Source organism: Pongo pygmaeus, chromosome 11 (genome assembly GCF_028885625.2).
Source record: "Pongo pygmaeus isolate AG05252 chromosome 11, NHGRI_mPonPyg2-v2.0_pri, whole genome shotgun sequence".
NCBI classification, from domain to species: Eukaryota; Metazoa; Chordata; class Mammalia; order Primates; family Hominidae; genus Pongo; species Pongo pygmaeus.
The window spans coordinates 110010104-110027219 of NC_072384.2; the positions used below are offsets into that span (position 1 = coordinate 110010104).

At 33.7% G+C, this 17116-nt stretch overlaps 1 protein-coding gene across 50 annotated transcripts in view; it reads left to right on the plus strand.

The window, feature by feature from the left end:
* Window positions 1-17116, plus strand: part of MAP2 (microtubule associated protein 2) — a 308002-nt gene that overhangs the window by 237161 nt on the left and 53725 nt on the right. For all 50 annotated transcript variants that reach the window (XM_063647868.1, XM_063647903.1, XM_054478052.2 and 47 more), the window contains one exon: window positions 15251-15364. In XM_063647868.1, the coding sequence (XP_063503938.1) occupies window positions 15251-15364 (114 nt within the window). The remainder of the gene's footprint in view (window positions 1-15250; window positions 15365-17116) is intronic.

The following is a 17116-nucleotide window of genomic DNA, read 5'->3' on the forward strand; positions in this document are numbered from 1 at the left end:
TGTGTCAAGCCTTTTTCTCTTCCTCTCATTCCCTCACACTTCACTGCTCCCCAGTACATTACATAAAGCACGTGCTTTGATTGTCAGGGGAGTCTGGAAATCATATGAGGAGAGGATGAACAGAACAACTGGTGCTGCATTGCAGACCTGGTAGCTTCAGCATTATCTGACCTGGCATCGTGAGTCCTGGGGGAAAAGGACACTAAACCGTGTCCTGCCGGCTCACTGTGTAGCTCATCTCACTGAATGAGTCACCATTCAGCAACACTCATAGAAAATACAGTTCAAAAACCAGCCAAGCTGATGAGCAAAGGAAGGGGAAAACATATGTCATAGGTTGTCATGCAACTTTTAACAATGCTTTTAACAATTTTTGCAAATGCTGGGTGGTTATTAGAACACAGAAATGAGAGTAAAATACAGTCGATTTCAGGGATACGCAAGAAGGCATTAGACAAAAATAGATAAGAAAGGAGGAATCAAGATTCAGAGAAAAATCATCCTAAATACATATGATTTGGTTTAAGCATCCTGAAAATCCATATTTTTAATTTGTAAACACAGGTCAAAGTGATGCTGGCATATGAGCACCCCTGATTCTTGCAAAGCATCTCCAGCATGAATGATCAATCCTCTGATTGGTCTAAAATTTTCTCTTTTGTGACACGTTACATTTGCCGAATGTAAATGGGCAAGTTTACATTGTGGTGTTTTCATTCCCATGCAGTATTGTGCAACAAGTCATAGGAAAAACATTTTGGAAGGGTACCACCCTACAGCAAATGTTCTCGGAAGTCTACCATTAAAGATAAAGAGCTGTTGTTCATTTTATTCTCTCAGATGAGTCTTCCTCTTCTGAACACCCCCAAGTACCATGTTTATATCTTGCTAATACAATTGATCATAGCAACCATTTTACTGAGGTTACTTGTTATTTGTTTTTATTCCAGTCAGTAGGTTGGAAACGCTTTGGGGTAGAACCTGTACTTCATTCATCTTTCTTTTCCTTTTTGTATATAACACAGTGCTTATTTTCTATAATATGTATGTGCTAATACATATTTTTTGAATTAATATAAAGAAGAGAGGGCTGGATGTGGTGGCTTATGCCTGTAATCCCAGCACTTTGGGAGGCCAAGGCAGGCGGATCACTTGAGGTCAGGAGTTCAAGACCAGCCTGGCCAACATAGTGAAACCCTGTCTCTACTAAAAATACAAAAATTAGCTGGGCATGGTGGCACATGCCTGTAATACCAGCTATCTGGGAGGCTGAAGTCCAAGAATTGCTTAAATCCAGGAGGTGGAGGTTACAGTGAGCCAGATCACGCCACTGCACTCCAGCCTGGGCAACAGAGTGAGACCCTGTCTCAAACAAACAAACAAAAAAAACAAAGAAGAGAGAGTATCCATATATAGTTGTGAGAATGGAAATCACATAAACAAAATGGTCTACAAAATTTATACTACATTGTGAACAATAAATTTGCAGGAAAGACTATATTGGAAAGGAAAACCATGGCTCACGCCTCTATCCCAGCACTTTGGGAGGCCGAGGCAGACAGGCAGATCACGAGGTCAGGAGATCGAGACCATCCTGGCCAACACTGTGAAACCCCCATCTCTACTAAAAATACAAAAATTAGCTAGGCTTGGTGGTGCGTGCCTGTAGTCCCAGTTACTCAGGAGGCTGAGGGAGGAGAATCGCTTGAACCCAGGAGGTGGAGGTTGCAGTGAGCTGAGATCACGCCCCTGCCCTCCAGCCTGGTGACAGAGCGAGACTCTGTCTCGAAAAAAATAAATAAATAATAAGAAAAAAGAAAGGAAAACTGAGAATGAAGAGGTAATCAAGAAACTGAAAACAGTCTAGATTCAAAGTAAGGACTTTAGAACTGTTGGTTAGAACAGAAAGAAATTAGGTAGGAACTCCAAAATACTGTAGTGAAAGTATATGGTGGAAGACTTGACTTGTTCTGAAATTGGGAGTGAGAGTTGGGAGTAAAGAAAATATATCTTTGGCTGATGATAGCAGTAAGATATCGAATTGGAGATATTTTCTTGATGATGAAAATTACTGAGCTGAAAATAATATGAAAGGTCCAGATAAATGAACTTTCTAAAAGATAATCTAATGGTTAAGAAATACATAGATACAGAAAAATTTTTCATGTTCATGTCTGCAGAATTGAGGCCAGTGTAATAATTGGCTTAGGTTGAAAATGCCACTGAAATATTCTGTAAATGGAACTGTATAATGCATGTCTTTTTTGATCCTCTGGCTATAAATAAGGATTGCTGCACTGTTCTAGGTCAGGAGCTCAAGTAAATCTCATTTCTGACAAATGGGCAATCTAAATCTTAAAGCATTTGGATGTTCTAAGTCATGGATTTAATATGTGCCTCCTTTAAAGGAGTATACCAGTATTGTCTTGGAAAAATACTATGTATCCTATTTTTGAAGACCAAATGTCACCAATGCCCTTTATTTTCTCTACTTCATCTTTGAATGTATAAAATTATTTGCAAATGAGTTCTTAGATAGTAAAAAACATTTTCATATCAAATTAGGAAATTTATACATTAACTTTAGGAAAATATTGTGATTTCAGTTAAATATAATTTCTTAGTTTCATTTTAGTTTTCATTTTTCACTTAATAAAAAGCTTCCTGTGATCCATAATTTTCTTTTCCTTTGACATATTTGAATGAAAATGCTCCTATTTACATTTTCTAAATCTAATCATTAAGTATTTCAGTGTTTAGTGAAATTCTTCTCCAAGGAGGAAACTAATAGTAGTAGTAATAATTATCAACTTACTTCTATAACCACTTTAAAAAAATAAATCAATTCACTGGATACTTTTTCTCCTTGTTGCATTTTGCATCTTCAGCTCATGTTTATTTATGTCTTTCTTTAAAAATTGGCTTTGGTTGTTTTTCTCATCAGCTTGAAAAATAGAGATTTGTGACTAAAGCATTAAAAAAATTGGAATAAACTTGCTTTCCTTCGAGCTTTACTGGAACACAAATGCTGACCTGGGGAAAGTGGCTTTTTCTCCAAATATTGCACTAACTTGGTGTAGATCACAATGCATGTAAGATATTTATTTTCTCCAGGCCAGTTCTCATCTAATTCTTTATAAATCCTGATTGCTATAAGAAAAGAAGCAAATGATTGAGTTTGAAGCAAATATAGTAGCCACTTAACAAAAGTCACATTTTAAGAGAGGAAGTTCATTCAGTTGGGATAACAGTAGAGGATAACAGTAGAGGAATAACAAGAGGATAATGAGAAAGGAAGTTCATTCAGTTGGGATAACAGTAGTTCCCTTCTCTCATCTGCCATCCTGAAGAAAAATGTGTTATGAAATGCTCTGCAGACCACATTTAACTTGCTCATATAATCCTAATACAACATCAAAAATACTGCTCAAGGAGTTGGCTATTTTGGTGACACAGGTTTCCTTTCTAGTTGGATTTCACTCTTTAAGGGTGAACTTAAATTACTCTAGCTGACAATTTATCATCTTATGATGGAATTACTAGATAAGTTTGAATTTAATTTTTTGATGTAAAGAAAAAAAACTCCCCCAAATTATACTTATTTTTGAAGTAAATTTTATAATATCGAGCATTTCTTCAATTCTAACTAGAAATGCTTGAGTCTCCTGAGGCTTGAATAATGGCAAGTTTCAACTTTTGCCTGTGTTCCTTGATACAACTGAATGTGGAAAAACTACAGTATGTAAATAGAAAGTGGTTTTCTTTACCAGTTCTGTGGGAAAATGAAAATATGAAATTTGCTTTTTAAAGAGTATTTTGGACACTCTAAACTCTATTTAAAATGTTGAGGTATTTCTTATATTTTATGCTATAAAATTTCAGGTAAGACACTTTAATTAACATAATGGTTGTATTAAAACCATACTTCTCTTCCTATAGCTTTTGATCACCTTCTAGTTGTTTTCAGATCATGTCATTCCTGCCTCTTTGTTTCATGTGTGCATTTCAGAACTGTCCAAGAAAAAGAGCAAAAACAACAAAGTTCTCTGGTTTCATAGGAGTTTTTACTTTTACAGTTTTTTTTAAAGAAAACAAACCCAAACTACAAACTCACATAAAATATTTTTGGAGGGGGTGGTCTCTGTAAAAGTTGGGAGAAAAATGACTGATAAACTAGCAAAGGGAAAGGAAAGGAATCTGAGAAACCAAGCTATTTTTAGGCATATTCTTAGAAGCAAGAATTGTTCAACTGCTTCATGATCAGGGCTTCTGTACATGAAATACTGAAATTGTAATTTCATTTTGAAAAACAAAGGTACAAGTCCCGATTTAGAAATTTTCCTTATATGTTGGGAAGAAAATAATATATTTTTCATATATTATCATAGTAAATTGAATTTTCATTGTAATATTTTCCTGAAAATTTCAGGGCCTTTTAATGAAATCTGATTTTCCATATCCTCAGCAAGCCCCACATATCTATTCCATAAGATTGTGATTCTCATTCCAAATGAAGCTCTGTCTTTGTAGACCAAGTATGTTGTATGGGTATAGTAATATCTACCTACCTAGGACCGGCCCTATGCAGAATTAGAAAGTAAATGAAACATGACTTCAGCACTTTTCTATCTGCTTCCCCAATCCCATCTCTTCATTTTCTTCAAGTCAGCAGTCATATGCTCATATGCCTAAAATCCCGCCATAAATCCCATTACAAAGCTTAATTTCCTTGCCCTATATCAGGCTACCTACCTGGATAGCATCCTGTTCTTACATTTTTTTCAACTCTACCACTCCATCAAATTTTATCTACCTTTCTCTTTCTGCTGGGCTCCTACAATAGGACAACCAGAGCTATTACAATAACAAGTTACAGTTTTATGCTTCTAGATATCATTTCTATTCTGATATAAAACTTCATTGTCTTCAAGTAAAGAGTGAGTTCTTTGGCAAGTATAGGTATAATAGAGATGGAATTCATGCTTTGAAGGTATTTCTAGAGGTGTGCTTGGTATCATTGAGAAACAATACAGTGGAGAGATGCAGCTATAGAAATTGACATGAATAAACAACATTGAAGCAAAATCATCAACGTAAAATTTTATTTCAACAAACATCCCAGAGATATTTTCTAAAGATTTGTATGCTATTTGCAAATTTCTCAAGGTGCATTTGAAATTATTATTTGTTTTTTATTTGTCTTACATAATGAAGAAATAAAATTGAAAAATGTATTTAATAATATTTTCCATGGGATGCATTTATCAATACAGAATCTAAAAGAAAACATCTTTATTCTAGAATATTTTTGGCATGAAGAAATTTTAAAATTCTATTAAAGTCTTTGCTTTTTACTGTCATAATGGCATCAAAATACAAATATGACATTGACCTTACACTTCTTGCTGTAAAAAGAAGATTTGCAAAGTCTGTTGATTTTGATACTTACAGGTCTGGCAAAAAGTATTTTAACTATCATCAATTTTACATATTTAGATTTTTTCCAGTGAAGGTGCTCCCCTTCTCTTGGGTTGTGGCTGAGCTTTTATTTTACAGCATTATTAAAGAAAGAATAGTAGGATGGTTCAAATTTACTTTACTTTCTTTTGCTTTTTCTTAAGTAGGTATTTCAGTTTTCAGAAGTTCATAGTGTAATTGATTTCACTGTACCTCCTCCCATAAGATTACTGAAACATGATTATCTGATTTTATATTCAGTTATGATTTGAAAATTACAAAGAACAACCATGTCTATTTAATATTGACTTTTAAAGTCTGCCAAGTCGTTTCAGGTGCTGGTGTAAAGAGAATCTTTGCGGACAATACTTTTGTAGCTATAATGATATAAAATATACAGGTATAGAAAATGAACAATCACTTATTTACAACATTAATAGGTAATGAGAAACTTGCTAAGAAGAAAGCAGATAAGGTTGATGATTGCTGCTATTTGCGAATTCTTAGAAACGTTATAGGACGGGAAGGAGGTTTAAGTGAAATCTAATTATGCAGAAGTCATGTTGGTTTTTCCATGTGACCATTGAGTGTACCTTATGATGTATTTTGAACAAAGTGATTTTTCCCATCACATGGTTCCTAAATTCCATATGCATCTAGGTCACAAGGCCTCCAAAGATTTCTAAGTTATGTTGGGGATGAGAGAGAAGGATCAAACAAAAGTTAGCTAAGCTGCTGATCTTTACCATTTTACTGTAATAAATATAGTTTCTCCTAGAAGAAAGATCTGTGTTTACAGAGGTAACTAGTAAAGACTATTCTTGGTATATAGAGAACTTAATTTCAAAAGTTTATTCCAATGACATCTTTTTAGAATGTAGAATTTTTTTTCCATCATATCCTCTGTCTCAGGCCAGCATTGGCATTCCTGTTTTGCAGCTATAGAAGCATTGATTTCTCCATAAGAAACCCTAGCCTTGCTCCTTGTGCCCAAGACCTGTGAGGTATCCATGTACAGATGAGACTTTAAAAGCAGGGACAGACCTCTATGTGCATGACTACTAACATGTGCATAAGCACACATACACACACACACAATTGCTTTTCCACAAACACACTATATTTTATATTTTGTTTATCTCACAGTTACTCTCTCGGGGTGGATTTATTCAAGGTCTCTTTGTTTTATTGATATTTTATTTTCCCACTAATATTTAAAATGTATCCTGCTACATTCCTTTAGCAATGTGATGTATTTTAAGACTTAATGAAGAAGATAATATAATCCAATTTCCCCACATCTACAAAGAGTAGTACAATTGTAACAGTTTAGATGAGATGCAAAACAGAACATTTCAAAGTTCCAAAAGTACGGTCAATTCCCTCAGTGCCTTAATGATTGGATTCAATTTATCGGTGTTAAAACAATTTGAAAATTTCAGGGGAGCAAACCTCTCTAGAAACTTCTGTTTCTCAAGTTAAGATTGATAAAATATTACAACCTTAGTTAGTTAGTAAATGTGTAATATATGGGCTACAAACAACATAAACATGCAATACATGACTCCATTGGACACCCCCAAAACCACCAGCAGCAGAAAACTTTAAGTAGAACATGATAAATATAAAGCTAAATTGTAACAGTATTGGCTTACCATATTTCTTCTGCTTAAATGTGTTTTCTGTTTCCCTACTTTCAGCTGGGAACTTAAAATTAGAAGCAAAGTTTTCCAGTAGGTTCTATCTCTGATCTGTGCTTTTCTAATTACCCTTGACTCCATAATGTAGTGTTTTTAACCTGTGGTGTCCTTTCACTGATAATAGTATTAATTTACTACATTTTCCTCCTTGACCAAATTTAAATGCTAGGCCAGTTCTATTAAACTCTAAAGACTTCATTTGAGTACATTAAGGTATAATCTAAACAAGATTGTGGGTTTGAGCATGTACGTGGAGGTAGAGGAAAAAAAAGAGCAAGAGAGGGAAAATTCTCCTATGATTATACACTGTACTCACAATCCTAGTCTACCAATTTGTAAATCCATTTCAGAAGAGGACCATGAGTGACTGTGGCGGGATCAGTCAAAATTTGTGGCACCTACTAGTAAATCTTGAAGAAGAAAAATAAAACATGTCCTTCAACAAGATTGCCCCCCTTTAAACACAATTTAAATGTAGGAATACCATATCTTACTCATCTTTGTATCCCCCCTAGTGACTAAGAATAGCTCCATTGTCTATAGCAGGTGCAAAATAAATTCTCTTAAATTTAAGTACCCATCAGAGCCGAATTATGTGCCATCATAATTCTTTTACCTTAAATGCATTTGTCTTCATTAACTAACTTCGCCTCAAATGCATTTTTCCCCATAAACGAAATTGATCCTTGGTTTAATCACTAAATCTTTAGAAGAAATATCTGGGAAAAAAAAGCTGATGGGCAAAGATCTGTAGCTGCAATGTTGGCCAGTGTGACCCCTGAGATTAATAAAGGTCTGTCTAGGGTGAGACATGCCAATGCTGGCCTCTAATTAATGCAAAGGTGCCAGGGAAACAAACAAATAAAAACCCAACAATTTGCTCTTTTAATTTCCTTCATCATCAGTTGATTACAGGAAATAGTTTCAGAGGAACCATTTACTCTCCAAATTGAACAAGGAGTAGAAGCAAAGAACTTTTCTTCTTTCCCTATTTTTATGAATTCGTCTAGGGTCTTTGTTTAGCAGAGTGCTTCAAACTACACAGTGCTTTCCTTGTTGATTAGTTTCCATCAGCAGCAGCAATTAGCATTGGTTTCCTAGGAAACCATTCTGTACCCTACTGAGAAAAACCTTTTCTTGACAGGAGCATTCTGTCTAAAATTGTTTTGTTTTCCTTCTTCCACAAGCGTACGGTAAACTTATTTGTCGTTTTCTTTGAACACAACATTATTATACCAAAGATTCTTAAAACATTTACAGGCTTTTATATTCCATATGGTTGAATTTACAGGCACTGTCTCTTACTTTTCTCTAACAACCTGAAAGAAATCAACAAAAATATGTTCTCAAGCATATGCCAAGGTGCTTGGATTTTTTTGTTCACAGTCTAATTGGTGAACCTTTGCACGTTCAAGTAATCATAGCTGGTCCTGCTGAAAAACCACAGGGTACGAATTCAAAATCAAACTTATGGGTCCACCAACAATGTTATATATCACTCAGAAACAAGTTGAAACTTCCAGGATCATTGAAAAAGTTTCATCTCCATTGCTCTTATTATTAATCAACCAAGCAATATTGATAGATAAATATAACACAATAACTTTAAAATGTACTTAAAGCAAAGCCTGAGGTTGTCTTAAAATTTTTGTTGTGACAAATAGTGTGATCAGAAGAGCATGGCAGTGGTGCAGCATGAATCAGCATTAGGGAAAAAACCAGAGGGTCACAATGGCTATAAATGCTGAGTAGTATGATATGACAGTAGAGCAAAATTTACCTTATGTACCTTTTAGTTTAAATAATAAGTGGCAGGAGCCTGATATATTGTCTGTTAGGGTCCCAGCAGTGACCCAACGTTTAAGCAAGGAGGTACTCATTGGGAAAAATGACAGAATCATCTCAGTGTCTGACAAAAACTTTCAGATCTTACCTACATTTTGTCAATCAAATGATGTTCATAGATTTCAATGATAACAGAACATCAAGAGTGATTAAAACAGTGGTACCTAATTTAAATAAGCACTTGATTTATATTATTTTATTTAATTGTCACAACACACCAAAAGATGAATATTACTCTTATTCCCACTTTACAGATGTGGAATCTGAAGGTTAGAGACATTGTTACTTAACCAAGGTCTTTTGGCTGGTAAGAGATGGAGATGGAATTTGATCCCAGGTTTTCTGACACTAGAACCTACTTTTATATAAAATACTGATGTAAATCATAACAATGTCTAAATGGGACAAGCATATCTTTATCCATTATTTTGCCAGTTTTCCCATCTGGACAATGTGTAAATGTGTATATTAAATAACATCAACAAGAAATGAAAGTGCCTACTTTAACAACTTGTTACACAAGGTTGCTTAATAACGTTGTATAACAGTGTGATGTTTATTCATTAGTTAGGTGAGATGTAAGTAGCTTAGCATGATACCGTTTGGGTTTCTTCAAGTAGTTTTTTGTGGATGACAGCATTTCTCAATTAGTTTCTCATACATATTAATCTTCTGTATGTGTTTCCACCAATGTTTTTCCTTAATATCCAGAAAAGATATTATTTGTTTCCAGAGGGCTGCTTTGATTCTCTTTTCTAAATACTGACCCCATCTTTGTTTCCCAGGAAAAGTTTTCAAGACAGATTTCACTTTTTATCTTCAGATGTTTACCTGGATAGTGATGATCTGCTATCATCTGTTGCTCTGTTGCCTGGATTAAATATTTAAATCCTTTATTCTTATCAGCCTTTAACCAATAGCATTTTTAGAAATTATGAGATGAATTTTATTTAGAAAGGTTCCTTTTTAATGTTTTCCCTCTAATTGATTTGTGAGCAGATCCAAGTTGTCACTCATGCATAGCCATGACATGACTTTACAGGCATGTTATAATATTTTTTATTACTTATAGAAATTGTCTCATTATCATATTGATACTACTGATAAAATAATAACAAATTAATATTCAAATACCAATGTAAGGGTCTTCCTGCAATGCAAAAACTACTGTTAATTACATCAAAACCCTGACATTCATTCACAAAAGACAGAATGGAACATTCACAAGAGAAAGAATAGAAAAACATATTGTATACATTTATTAACTAAGATAATTTCTAACATAAACTAAAAAATGTCCAGTGCCAGAACATTTTATAAGTTCTAAAGAAAGATAATTGAGCCTTTCAGAATATCAGATTACAATAAGCAGTTTTATGTTTAATGTTTTCAGCTATGAAGATCAGTGTTACCTTTCAATTACATATAATGGATAATAATTCCCCAATTTATGTGTAATCTAGATTAATCTTTAATCTTCTAACAACTAAGTCCTGGTTATAACTTTACACATATGTTTGGAAGAAAAAGCAAGAAAAAAAGAATAGAAAGTGTAAAAAGGAATAGAAGGTAGGAAAAGTAAGCAATGAAAAATTAAAATGTAGTCTAATCTCTTACTTCAAAGAGAATTTTTCATGTCACCAATTGTCTTCAGAATTAGACAGGATTATCATACCTTTTAGAGCACTGTCTAGAATAGACAGTCCTGAATTGGGACTTGCTGGACAGAATCTTGAGCAGATGGTAGCCCAGGACCTATGCATCCAGGAAGCTGGGTGTGAAGCCAGAAAATAAATAACAAAGACAATATTTACTTCTCTCATATCTTTGCCTTGGAAAAAAAATACTTCCCTTGTCCATTAACATAGCCATCAACATCAGTGATATTGGATTAACTATATTTTCAGATGGTTATAATAACAATAGCCTAGTTGGGCTGACCTTTAGTGCATATCACTGTTGCTCTTTCTTTAAAGTGGAAATATTAAAGTAGACTCAGAAAAATACATGACTAGGAGAAAATAAAGATGCGCTGGTGAAGGACTATCTAGAAGTTTTTATTTTATTTGTATTCCAGGCCTGTTATATAATTATGTGTCAGGCCTGTTATATAATTATGTAATTGAGTCCCCACAACAACCTCTGAGACAGGTACTAAAATTATTTCCATTTTATGGATAAGGCATCGAAGCAAAATGAGACTGAGTACATTTCATAGTATGAAATAACTAGAAAGTAGCAATGCTGGAATTTGTACCCACATTTTCCTGAATTAAAGTCTGTGAGATTCCCTCTGATGTGTGCTGTAAAAAAACAGCAATCAGTAATCCCCTAAATATATAGAAAGACTAGATGGATGGATGGATGAATGGATGGATGGATGGATGAGGTATTTAATAGACAAATGTAGAATCAGTGAAGAAATTACATATATAATTACACACATCATAATCATTACATTTATATTTTTATAGGTATGATTTTGTGACTGTCTTTCCTTGTCTTCTAAGTTTGTTTGGAACATTTACCATTAATCTGCCCTGAACTTTACACAAACTCTGACTGAATTTGCTCCTGTCCCAGGAGCCATGCTATAAGGATGAAGCTCACCCAGTAGATCTGCTGATGAGGCTTCCAATGAGAGAAGCCCATCTCTTCCTTCCTTAAGAATGCTTTTCTGTCTCTGCTGATGACAGCCCTTACTTAGAGGAAGATTTTAAATTAATTGGACCAACTGAAATTCCCAGAACAATCTTAGGCTCCTGTTTTCCTAAATTCACTGTGAACTCTATATTATAAAATGTGTCATGCCCTATTTGAAAAAGTTTAACAATATTATTCTCTAAAAAATCTTAAAGATAATATGTCAATTAAGCCAATAACTTGTTTGACTATGCTAAAATAATATTTCTCAAATTCTCTTAAATTCCTTCAAAGAAGAAAAAATTTACCAATTCTCCCTTGGATTAATTTTTTTTACAACTTTTGGTTAAACATATACAAAAATAAAATTAACTTATTCATGAGTTCTAATTCCATTATGGGACATAAACACACTTATAAATTCATTTTCTCCGGAACAACAAAACCAGTAAAATTCAAACTCTCTGCTGCTTCCCATCTACAATAAATGATACTGCCTTGTTGAAACTAAATTATCACTCACGATTAGTACTTGCTGATATAGTGCCTTTGTTTAAGTTGGACATTTCTATACTGAACTGAAGACAAGTAATACTTCTCCTTTTGTCTCTGTTTCAACTATTTTCAAAGTCTATTTATACAGTGTACCACAATGTTATTTGGGCTACACTTGAATGAATACATCCTTTATGTATTAAATCCACCTCTCCTTTCTTATTAGCTCTCAACACTTAAGATAATTCTCCATGGTATCAAAACTGTATCCTAAAATACAATCCCAAAGAAAAATACTGAAATAATATAGAGTTGCTCAGTTATAATTTGCTCATACAACCAATGGATACTTATTTATTTTGGATTATCTTCCCAATCTAAAAAAATGAATACATATAAAACACTCTCAGACCCTAAAAATATTTATCAATAGTTAAACAAGAATGCAGGACCCCCATTTAAGAAATACTGTTTTGATATATATATCAAATACTTAATAATTGAGTAAATAAGATAATTTGAGGTTTTAAGGTTACTAAATGTAGTAACAAGCATGAATTATTTCTGAATTTTTGTAAATATTATGAACAAAACCTTTCATATTAATTTTCTATTCTGTCAAAAAAAATTCTGTTAAGCATCCAATCTGAGTAAAGCTCCATAAGAGAAGCTTCAAGAATTGTACATTGCGACACTATTCACAATAGCAAAGACATAGTATCAACCTAAATGCCCATCAGTGATAGACTGGATAAAGAAAATGTGGTACATATACACTGTGGAATACTATGCAGCCATAATAAAGAACAAGATCATGTATTTTGCCAGAGCATGGATGGAGCCATTATTATTAGCAGCTAATACAGGAACAGAAAACCAAATATTGCATGTTCTCACTTATAAGTGGGAGCTAAATGATGAGAACACATGGACACATCAACTTCAAGGGGAACAACACACACTGGGGCCTATTGGAAGGTGGGGGATTGGAAGAGGGAGAGGATCAGGAAAAATAACTAATGGGCACTAGGCTTAATACCTGGGTGATAAAATAATCTGTACAACAAGTCCCCATGACACAAGTTTATCTCTGTAACAAAGCTGCACATGTAACCCTGAACTTAAAAGTTAGAATTGTGACAATGACAGAAGAGAGTCCTTGACTTGGGAAACTTTACATAGTGTGGGAGATAAGCCATGTGAACTAGCACAATTCCATGTGAGATGTACTAAATGCCAGAGGAAGATACTACAATTTGCATACGTGCTAATAGAAAGATGCAAGAATGATCCAGAAGACACAAAGGTCATATATATATATATATATATCCCAATTTCTGCCATGATTGTTCCACCTCTTTATTACACTCAATTTTTCCATAAATCACTGGGGTGCTAGAAGAAGCTACCTCACTCTACTGATTTTTAAATATTTTAATTGCATTAAAAATTAATATATGTAAGTGGCAATTCTCAAAACCTAAAATAATTCTTTTTGTAACATTATTAAACAATTTAGACGTCTAAGCACTATCTTTACAGCTAATTTAATTTTCTGTAGCCCTTTTTGTGTACTCTTTCCCATTAAAAAAATACAACACTTTAGGAGCCTAGCCTTTCAGAGAATGTTAAGAGAAACCCCACCCAGCAGCCTGGCTTTATGAAAACAAACAGCCCTTCCTTCTCTACTGCCCTCTTCACTGAGTAGCATAGCAGATAATCTTCCTCATAATGCTTTGATGATGGTTAATGTTATTTATTTAACTGGTGTAACTGTGAAAAATTCTATTCCAACACTAAAACAAATACGCTAATAAGATAGTATTATCTCTTAGAAATAAAATAGTCATCTTCTAAAGGTAAACTATCACAATATCTAACATGGTCTATGAGATATATAGGTAGGTAGGCAGGCAGATAAGTAGGTAGATAGATGATAGATTAGATAGATAGATAGATAGATAGACAGACAGACAGACAGATAGATGTTGCTCAATTGTGGCTAATCGCTTGTTGCATAGCTTCCAGCTATAATCAGGAATGGAATTACAATAATGTATTTTAGATAGACAGATAGCTGAGCAGGTCTGAGAGTGAGTATGTTTCCTTCATTCATACCACTAAAAGAGTTGATATATTTCTGTTAGTCATTCACTCACGACTGTTAGAAAGTTTTGTGATTATGTGTTTGTTATTTCTTCCATTGTTCTGCTTAGGAGAAAGAATATTATAATAGTCAGGGATGCTAAAAACTAGTTATTTGGCATCTCACAGACCGATCATTTTAATTTTGAGCCCTTCTTTTAAAAAAAATGAAACTGAGATGATTTTATGTCATATGGCTTTAAAGATGTTTAAAATATCAACTATCTAGAAAAATACTAGTTCTTTAGAAAGAGACCATCTGACATATCATTGCCATGTATTTCATTAAAACTTCATCTTTCCAGATTCTTTATAATTTATCTTATTTTCACTGATCCTGGATAATGCTATTTAACCATAAATAGATTTTCAGATTTTAAATAATGGTATTTCTGCAAATCAAGCACACAAGCTTATATAAATTACATTTTTAGAATAGTATAAGAAAACTATAAAACAAATTTAAGTTAAATTCAAAGTGAATCCTCTCTTCTATCCTTGAATTTGTTTTACTAGGTATAAAGAAATTAAATTGTTTCTATTTTTGTAAACAGCTTTTACAAAATAAAGTACCAATTACCTTCACATTGGAGGTTAGGACTTCAACATATGACTTTGGGGGCAGGGGATACAAACATTCATTCTATAACAGAGATGTCATAGACTTCAGAGCTGAAAATAAATTTCTGTTGTTGAAGCCAAAAAAATGTTCAAATACTATGTAAGTATTTTTTCTCAGTTCTGTGCTCATTTTGCTTGCTTAGCTTAGCTCCTAGAATACCAACTTCTTTCTTCTTCTTTTTTGTATATATGTATTTATGTTTTCTCTGCAATTAAAAAATTATGTTGTACTTTTTAGGGGGAAGAAAATGAAATTCTAATCCACTATACTGTTTGGTTACTTTTCCTCTTTGCTTTCTCAGACTTCTCATCATTATATTTTATTTTGTTACTGTTTATTACAGAGGAGGTGTCTGCAAGGATAGTTCAAGTAGTCACTGCTGAGGCCGTAGCAGTCCTGAAAGGTGAACAAGAGAAAGAAGCTCAACATAAAGACCAGACTGCAGCTCTGCCTTTAGGTAAATGAGAAAATTCTCAGGTCAAGGACTGTGTCTGTTGCACCCTGATCACAGGATAAAGTCTTCATGTTCAAAAGATAGGCCATATCTTGTACTTCATCCTTACATGTAACATTCATCAGACACCTTGACTGGGTATGCACTAGGACCTATTTTCATCTTTTTCCACTGGTTTGTTGTAGTGTTTGCATAGTCTTTAGTTAGGGTGGTGAGATTACAGTTAGACTTTTCCCTAAGTGGCCCTTAATTTTTTCATTTTCCAGACCACTAGAAATAGTTATTATTAAAATAAAGCCAATGCATTATTTCATGACCTCCACCCGTGAGGATAATATACTAAAACTTTCATAAGAGATGATTATTTCCCTTTACAGGTTTTGGTGAATTATTATATTGTAGTCTTGTTTGGGTCTTCCTGAACTGACTACACAAAACCTATAGCCAGAGCTTTGTTATAATTGTGAGTGACTTTGTATCTTATATGAAGTACTGAACTTCACTTGGTTCATCTAAGGGCACTGAGAGAGTGCTGCTCTCTTCCCTTAGTAACAAGATAAATGCCCTCCAGGCCAGGCAAGTCATTTGACACACGCTTGCCAAAGGAAACACTCTCAGCCAAAGCCTTGCTGCCCCTACTCGTAGATAGATAGATAGATAGATAGATAGATAGATAGATAGGCAGATAGATAGATAGAGAGATGGATGTATATACACAAAGAGATACAGGAAAGGAGACTCTCTTAAATTCAATATATATATTTATTTCACAGGTATATACACATGAGTCATAGAAAGGTATGGTTTTAAAGGCCTAAAAATAGTACATATCCATTTCCCTCTCTTACAGTCTAGTATATCCATGATATTTGATTTTTTATCAGTATTCCTTTAATTATCTATTAAAAAGTAAGTAATAAAAATAATCTGCCCTCCCAGAATAGTAATTTAGAATACACTCAGTATTTTCAGTACTATGGGTTTTTTTAATTATTAAGGACTATTTTTCTCTTAAAACACATAGAGAAAGAATTATCTAATCTAAAACATTAACCTTCAGTTTATTGTTCACTTTTATTCCTTGAAAGAAAAGAAAACTCAATTTTTTAAAACTTGAAATCTTAAAATACGCCTTTCAGAAGCCCATAGGGTAAGGAACTAAAAAGTCACCTGTGATCCCAAAGCTGCCTCTAATAACTATTTTATGAAGCTGAAACTCCCCTAATATTTAAAATAGATTTAACCACTGGCTTTAAATGAGAAATATTTCCTTTTGAAATTTCTTACTGTCATATGAGGGGATCACAAATCATGTAAGTGTCTTGAAAAATAAAACTTACATTAACTGTAAATGAATTACATCTTTTAGAACCTTTTTCTCTGATTCCTCTTCATGTGTATTGATTGCTAAGACCAGAAGTTTACTCAGCACGTGGTTTTTGTCTGAAAGTTCACTCAGGCTATGAAAGCTTATTTTTCTATTTCTGAGAATACATACAGAAGATGGGTTTTGAAATTAGACTCAGTGAACAAAAGGTTGTTTAAAAAATATGTTCCCTAAAATAACTATGAGTGATCAGGATAACACATGTTTCCAGATTGAGCAGTTGAACAATAGGGAGTTCTAATAGTTTTTTCAGTCAGTAGCTGAATCCAGACTAAAAACGCCTGCCTGCCTGTGTGTGTTTTCATATGGTAAATTAGGGCCAAAATGAAATATTTTATTAATTGAACAGGTAGACACATTAATGAGAT